The sequence below is a fragment of the Emiliania huxleyi genome, assembly GCF_000372725.1.
Source record: "Emiliania huxleyi CCMP1516 chromosome Unknown EMIHUscaffold_14, whole genome shotgun sequence".
Classification (NCBI taxonomy): domain Eukaryota; phylum Haptophyta; order Isochrysidales; family Noelaerhabdaceae; genus Emiliania; species Emiliania huxleyi.
In genome coordinates this window covers 1,108,689-1,115,922 of record NW_005201192.1, presented here as the reverse complement: position 1 = coordinate 1,115,922, position 7,234 = coordinate 1,108,689, and the positions used below count along the sequence as shown (strand labels likewise).

At 63.3% G+C, this 7,234-nt stretch overlaps 3 protein-coding genes across 3 annotated transcripts; all 3 read right to left on the bottom strand.

Annotated features, from left to right (window-relative positions):
• Positions 1-296: 296 nt before the first annotated feature.
• On the bottom strand, positions 297-899 carry EMIHUDRAFT_201759 (hypothetical protein; the record flags this gene model as incomplete). The annotated part of the gene is made up of 2 exons (XM_005787954.1): positions 297-319; positions 398-899. The coding sequence occupies 2 exons, from the start codon at positions 897-899 to the stop codon at positions 297-299; spliced, it is 525 nt and encodes a 174-aa protein (XP_005788011.1).
• A 3,151-nt stretch (positions 900-4,050) lies between these two features.
• EMIHUDRAFT_449273 (hypothetical protein) lies at positions 4,051-5,971 on the bottom strand (the record flags this gene model as incomplete). The annotated part of the gene is made up of 4 exons (XM_005787953.1): positions 4,051-4,633; positions 4,792-4,875; positions 4,944-5,209; positions 5,272-5,971. The coding sequence occupies 4 exons, from the start codon at positions 5,969-5,971 to the stop codon at positions 4,430-4,432; spliced, it is 1,254 nt and encodes a 417-aa protein (XP_005788010.1). The 3' UTR covers positions 4,051-4,429.
• Positions 5,972-6,833: 862 nt separating this feature from the next.
• Positions 6,834-7,205, bottom strand: EMIHUDRAFT_201756 (hypothetical protein; the record flags this gene model as incomplete). Its single annotated transcript, XM_005787952.1, has 1 exon — positions 6,834-7,205. A coding segment is annotated over one exon (372 nt), but the record flags the coding sequence as incomplete, so codon positions are not given.
• Positions 7,206-7,234: the final 29 nt, after the last annotated feature.

Here is a 7,234-nt window from a genome sequence, read left to right as displayed (position 1 = left end):
GGGGGGGGGGGGGGGGGCAGAGAGCCACACTAGGCGAGGGGCGGAGAGGGGCGGAGCTGGTGGGGAGAGGCGGTGCCGCGTTGAGGACGACTCGTTCAGGCTCGATCATCAGGTCGAAGAATGAGCGGAGCGCGGCGGCGGCGAGGCTGCCGCCGCCGGTCGCACCGGAGGGACGCGCGTCGGTCGGGGCATGCACTCCCCCGCCTGGCACGTGTGTGTGGGGGGGGAGGGGGGGAGTGGCGTCAGAAGCCAGCTCTCCGGGAAGGGGCCGAGGGCGTCGGTGGCAGCAGCGCCGGCTAGAGAGCGCCCAGACCGGGCCCTGGCGCGGCTCTAGCAGCCCTCTCACGCTCGTGTGCGCAGCAGGGTGGGCAGAGGAGGCTTCTCGCAAGCGATGCACCTGGCAGCGACAGGATGGCTTGGCGCTCCTCGCGCAGCGCGTCGTCGCCGGCGGCAGAGACGAGCGCGGCGTTGCTTGCGTCACATTCATCCGACGGCGGCAGGCTCTGCGCGTACACGTCTGGGACCCGGTTACCGGCGACACCATGCCCTTGCATTCGGTACGAGGAAATCCTGAGCTGCTGCGCCGTGAGCTGAGCGGCCGATTTGCTGGACAGTTTGGCTTGGGCGTTGCGCGTCTCGACTAGCTTGCATTGCTCCGCCTGTGCACGTAGTAGCGCATCGGACCCGCCGCCCGTCCATGCCGCCGCTCCGCTCATCTTGCAAACCGGGCTGCCGGAGCAGCTCGCCGAGGGCGATGGCGGCCGCTGGAGCAGCTCGCCGAGGGCGATGGCGGCCGCTTTAGTAGCCGCGTCCAGCCGGCTGGGGCAGGGTCCCCCGCGAGGTAGGATTCCTATAGTGCCCCAAGTGCTCCAAGTGCCCCAGCGGATACCAAGGCCCATCGCGCGACTCGCCCGGCGGGCCGGATGCCCTGTGCCCCCGATACCCATACCCCGCCGACACGCCACGTGCAAAAGATTGGGGCTTGAAATACTCGAGTACAAGTCCGCCGAATTTAAGATTTTAGAGGCCGGCCGCAGGCCGGCGATTTTCAGATTTTAGACCAATATTTTAGAGTTATGGAGCGCATTTTCGCAAGATTTTAGCTGGAATTTCACACATTTTCAAGATTTTACAGCTCACGGCCGCCCCGCCTTCAAATCTTAAATTCGGCTGACCTGTATGAAACGGTGCCGTAGCTAATTATTAGCCTAATAACGACGTTATTAGACACCTGCTAATCTAGGTACGATATTAGGCTAATAGTTTGATAGCGTGTGTGTGTGCGCGCGTGCGTGCGCGGCGTGGCGCTCTGCCCCGCTGCCGAGGGCGCCACCAACCCGTGGCGGAACATACACACCAGTCAGTGAGGGAGGGCGAGACGATCGAGGGGTCCCGTACCGCGGAATCGACCCTATCCAGTGCTCAAGTGCTCAAGTTCCAGATGCTCAGAGAATAAACCGCGCTGTGCATTACCGCCCTCTCCCGCTTTCGCCCGCGCGATGAAAGTGGGGGGTAAAATTCGGAATGAATTTCCGTCGGCCGCAATCGACGCGCGGCGCGCCTCTCTCTTGCCATGCTACCGCTCTGCGCGGCGCCCTTGGCCTCAGAAGCATGCGACCTCAGCGCAAAAGTGTTCCGCGACCCACACATCAATTTCGCCTTCGGAGGCTCTGCCGACCTCCGCGGACGCCACAACGCGCTCTACAACTTCCTGTCTGCGCCCGGCTTCTCCGTCAATGTAAAGACCGAAGCGGCTGTCTTCAAGATGCACGGCGGAGCCCTGACCATCAATGGTACCTTTCTCACTGAGGCGCACATCACCGCGCAGCTCTCCATGCAGAAGCGCGCCACCGCCTCGTTCTGGGCATCCGAACTCGACCCCAACAATTTTGGCTGGAAGCCGGTTAACGGCACCTGCGTCGGCCGCCCATTCCGGTTCGGTTTCCACGGCCACAAGGCTTGTTTTGACTTCAAAATGTCGATGGACCACTCGAGCGCCACATTTGAGCTCGGAAACTGGACCGTGAAGGTGCACGGCAGCCGCTCGTGCAAGGGCTGTCTGGTCGCGGGCCCCGAGCACCGCCTGGACATTGGCTTCACAGCGAGAGGTGACGCGCCGGCCCGCGACAAGCCCCATGGCATCGTTGGGCAGTCCTATGCCACGCCGGGGCTCGAGCGGCACGGCAAGAAGGACCTCTACCCTTTTTCAGGCTCCTACACCACCAGCGCCCAAGCCGAGGGCGCCATCGAGGGCTCGGCGTCAGATTATCAGGTAGCGAGCCCTTACGCGACCGGGTTTGCCTTTTCGCGCTTCAACGCCGCCAGGGGCGCCCCCGCGTCTGCAGAACCCACCGGCGGGGTTGACGCCTCGTCAATCGATCGCATCGCAGACCCCGCCACTGAAGCGGAGCGCCGCCGCCTCTCCGAGGCACCTTGCCCGCCTTCGGCCGCCGGCGTCGCAGCGTCACCGCCACCGTCGCCGCAATCGCCGCCGCCAGCAAAACCGGCGTGCCCATACCCAAGCTACACGCGCAAAAGCGGGCACTCATGGACCGCAGCCAAGGCATCTTGTGAGGCGGATGGAATGCATTTGGCAGTTCCTGAGAATCCAGAACAGGACGATGCCATAGCAAAAGTGTGTGCAGGCGAATGGTGTTGGATCGGTGGCCAGAATCCATCTGGAAGCACAATCGCTTGGGTAAACAACGCTGCTAGCACCTACACAAACTGGCAAGCTAACGAGCCGAATTCTGAAGAAGCTGAAAAATGTATTGTCATCCTAAGGAATGGGCAGTGGAATGATGGCGAGTGCCGTGAAGCGGGTAACTACGTTTGCCAGTGTCATGCCCGGTGACTGAACAGTAACGATGGGGGCGGCGCCTTCGTCGCCGCCCCATCGGTAGCGCGGTACTATCGCGCGTCGCGCGTTGCCTTTGTGGTGTGAATGCTGGCGGTCTGTTTTGTGGCACTAGTATAGAGTCTATGGAGTCTACACAATCTATAGAACCGAGATAGAATCTAGCGTGCACCGCCGTGCACGTGTAGATGACCCCTCCGTCCAGCCCGGGGCGGGATCTTTTAATCGCCTTGGTGGTGTTAGTTCGTGTTAGTACGGCGGCTTCCGTGTGTACCACCTCAGTGTGCTGCCATCTCCGCACGCATCATGAGTCAACGTGTGCTCGTTCCTACGGCTTTACTCACAAACGACAGTCATCTACCCCGCGCATACCACTCCTCTTCCGTCTGATCCGTCGTCGCGAGTGATCGTGAATCTCAGTGATAGATGGACGTGTGGAGTACCGTGTGCCAGCGTTGAGTCAGCGTTCATAAAAGCTAACACTGTCTGCCTTGCCCTTGGGGGAGGGGGGGCAGAAAGGTGCGCCCAAGCCGATTGCGCTCGGGGAGAGCAATTCTTCGCCATCACACGGGTCGCCGCCAACGGCATCGCCCTGCTTAGCCACACTTATCTAGGTCTGCCGGCGTGGCGGCGGTGGAGGCCACGGCGGCGGAAGCGGAGGTGGCGGGGGGCGGAGGTGGCAGCGGGCGCGTGGTGGAGGTGGTGGAGGCGCGGGCGGCCGCAGAAGCCGGCCTCGGCGCGAGAGCGCGCTGGCGGCCGGCGCGGCTCTAGTCTCACATGTTACTTCCTGTTGTCTGTTGTGATGTTGTGCTCTTGGTTGTTCCTTTGGCACGGTGGAGTGCTGGGGGGGGCGACAGGGAGGATGTGGCCTTGAGTTATGTACTCTCCGCCGCCGCTGTCTCCGCCACCCCGCCCTCCCCACCGCCGCCAAACCCCCCGCCCTCTCCCTCGCCTCCCTCCCCTCTACCGCCAAGCCCTCTGCCCTCTCCTCCGCCTTCCTCTCCGCCGCCACCGTCTCCGCCATCTCCTTCACCTCCCTCCCTCTCCGCCGCTACCGCCACCGCCATCGCCACCGCCTACACCGCCCGTTGCTCCTTTGACGCCGACACGTGACTCGCCCGTGCTGCGTGCAGAGAGCGAGAGACCCGGTATCGCACAATGGTCAATGGACAATGCGATAATGGCAAAATGCAATAATGATACAAAATTTTGTCCGTACTAGGTTGTGAGATAAAATACACCGGAGAACACGATCGAGACGCGAGATACTTTGTATCCGCTGCGCGCCCCGTGCTCTATAGCTTCTATATGCCCTACCCCTAGCATGTCCGTGGGGGCACGCGCTGCGGCCGATGGCCCGCTGCGCGCTGGGGGGGCGGCCCTCGCGCGCCGGTTCATAGAGCGTTCGCGAGCCGCGCCGACCCAAGAACACGGAAGAGTGGTACACAAACTCGGGCCGGATGTTGGGCAACGGAGAGCGGCGTATGCATGGCGGGCGTGGGCGTGGCAAGACAAACCTGACTTGGAAACTGTCGTTCCCCGGTCCTGCCCCCCGTGGCCCGCCCGAGCCCCTCAGATGCCGATGCAGCCCTCGTTGTGCGGATACAGCGGGAGGACGGCGTACATGATGCCCATGTACAGGAAGTACGCGAGGGGGAAGAAGACGCGCATCACCTCGTCGAGCCGGGCGCAGTCGGCCAGACGCCGCTGGACCGAGGAGGGGAGCGCGAACTTGGAGGCGGGCTTGTCCGGCTTGTCCTGCTTGTCGAGGTTCGCCTTTTGGGGCAGGGAGCGCCTCTTCAAGCCGGCTCTGATCCTATGCGTGCCCCCTCCAGGTCTGCTGATCCCCACAGACCCTGCCGTGGGTGCTTGTGTTGACCCTGAGGCGCCCCACGCCCCCGGTGCTGTGATCCTGAGAGGGGTAGCTGCGTGACGCGATAGAGGCTTATCTGGTTCGCCTTGAGCCGCATGCCAGCGTTGACTGCCGCGTACTCGAGGAGGGCGACGAAGTTGAAAACCTACCGGATGGTTGCGAGGTGTGTAGCCTCCGACTCACGGAGGGCAAGGACTCGAATCAGCAATTGACCATGGTGCCGATCAGGAAGTCCGAGAGCCAGACGCGGTCGTCGCTCTGCAGCTGCGGCAACGAGCGATATACCGCGTTCAGGTTGTTAAGCACCATCAGGAAGCACAGGAAGGCGAGTGCGATCCGGGCCGGTGCGGCGGCGGGCGAGATGAAGAACCCCGACCAGGAGGCGAGCACCAGGAGCACGGCCACCAGAATGGTGAGCGTGCTGGAGGTGTAAGAGCTGCGGGTGAGCGAGAAGCACATGGTGACGGCAGATGTGGTGCCTGATCAAGAATGGAGGAGCGCTCGTCAGTTGAATGAGAGGGCACTTGCGGTGCCGCCCGACATGTGGCGCCGAGCGGGTTGCGGAGGGCAGGCGGGATCCCGAGAATCGGGATGGACTGGTTGCTCTGGCGGGACACTGGATGTGCTGCCCACTCGCCCGACGTGAAGGGGTCGGCGTCCACCTTCATCTGGAGCATCTCGTTGTTTACCAGCCAGTAGAGCTCGAGGTCCTGCGGCGAGGAGCCCAGCGAGGCGATCGAGAAGTCGCAGTACTGGATGTCGTAAGGCAGCTTCCCGAAACTGAACCCCCCGCAATACATCTCGACGTGCATCGCGCGGATCCAGTCTACTTTCCCGTCTGGATGGATGTACACGCTCTCGCCGTCGGCCGCCATCTTGCCGCTGCCACCGCCGACCGTGAGCGAGCGCGCATGTGGGAAGTTCAGCTGAGGCGCCCAAATGCCGAGGTCTTTCATTGCTCCGAAGTGTAGCCGCTGGCAGGACGCGTCGAACACGAGGCGAGGGTCGCTCCAGCTAGCGATGAGGTAGCCGTCGAGTCGGTACGACTTGGACACCTGGTTGATGGTGTGTATCACCGACACGTCTGTCTCGACGTTCACCCTGTCGGGAGCGGCTTCCGCCGCGCAGCTGCCCTCGAGCGCCTGGCCTGGCCGCATGGAGGCATCGTAGCTGGCCGTGAGATTCGAAAGGATGTCGCGCTGGGAAACGGCGGCCACAGTCGCGAGGGCAAAGACTGCCATTGTCGACCGTGTGGCGCCGCGGTGTTCGGCGTGGGCGGCGGCGGTGGCGAGCGCGCGGCCGTGAGGCGAAAGCCGCGGTCGCGCGCAAAAGCAGGCGCAGCCGCAAGGCTGGTTTTTCTGGCGCCGTCTTGAGGAGACGCCGTGTAAAAAAGAAGGGATGGGAACGGCGCGCGGAGACTGCCAGTGAGAAACTGGAGGCAGGTCGCCAGATGGAGATGAGACCGCCGGTGGAGTAGGGAGTCCACCGAGCACCGTGCTGCGAGCCTGTCGCTGTCCCTTATCAGGAGCAGGAGAACTAGGAGAGCGCAACCAGTCGGAGGCCCGCGCCTGCGCCCGTGCCGCCGGGTGCAACTTTGTCCTATACGAGAGGGGAATCCCTGCTTCCCTGGGACCCTGCTGTGTGGGTGAACACCCTGCCCAGCCCCCCTCCGAGCTCCGTGTCGCGATGCGCTCCCCACTCCGTTCATCCGTGTCCCTGATCGCCCTTCCAAAATCCTGCTCGTGCACAGTAGGCTGTGCCAACTGTGCAGAACGTGTGAGCAGCAGAGGAGCTGCTCTCCAGGCTTCTGTCGCAAAGAGCTGCATGCCACCGAAGGCGCTGTCGAGGTTCGCCGAGCTTGGCGAAATCCGGGGACGCCGCCACCGACGGAGCGCGTTTTGGACTTTTCACTCTCCGGACAAAGTCAAAGACCGCTGCACAGAGCGGACGGTGCGGGGTGTGTCCCCGTCATGGCGGCGAGGCGCGGGACCGTCTGTGCACTGTGGCGAAGTGGGTCGCGTCCCCGGATTTCCGTCAACTCAGCCTCCACACCCTCTACGTACCAATCAACTCGAGTTTTGTTGCTTCTGGGGAAATCGAGTATCACGGGTTGGTGAAGCAGCCGCCGTGCCACGCCGGGCAGACGATGCCGTGCGCGTGGAACGGCACAACTCCCCCGAGTCCAAACTGGTCCACTAGCGCGAGACTCCGCGCGTCAAACACGCCGAGAGAGCTCGAATCCGTCGTGGAATTGTACAGCACCGAGAGCAAGACCCCGTCGTCCTCCGCGGCGGCGGCGGTGCTCCCCGTCCGAGGCACAAAGTCCGCCTCCGTGACGTAGACGCCGGGGCGCGCCCACGACGCGGCGACGGCGCCACCTCCGCGGGAGACGTCGACCTTGACAATCTGGTCGAACCACTTCGAGTCGGCCGCCGAGGGCGCGAGGGCGTAGAAGAAGCGGTAGTCGTGCCGCGCCTTGAAGAGCGGGTTGAAGGTGGGGTAAT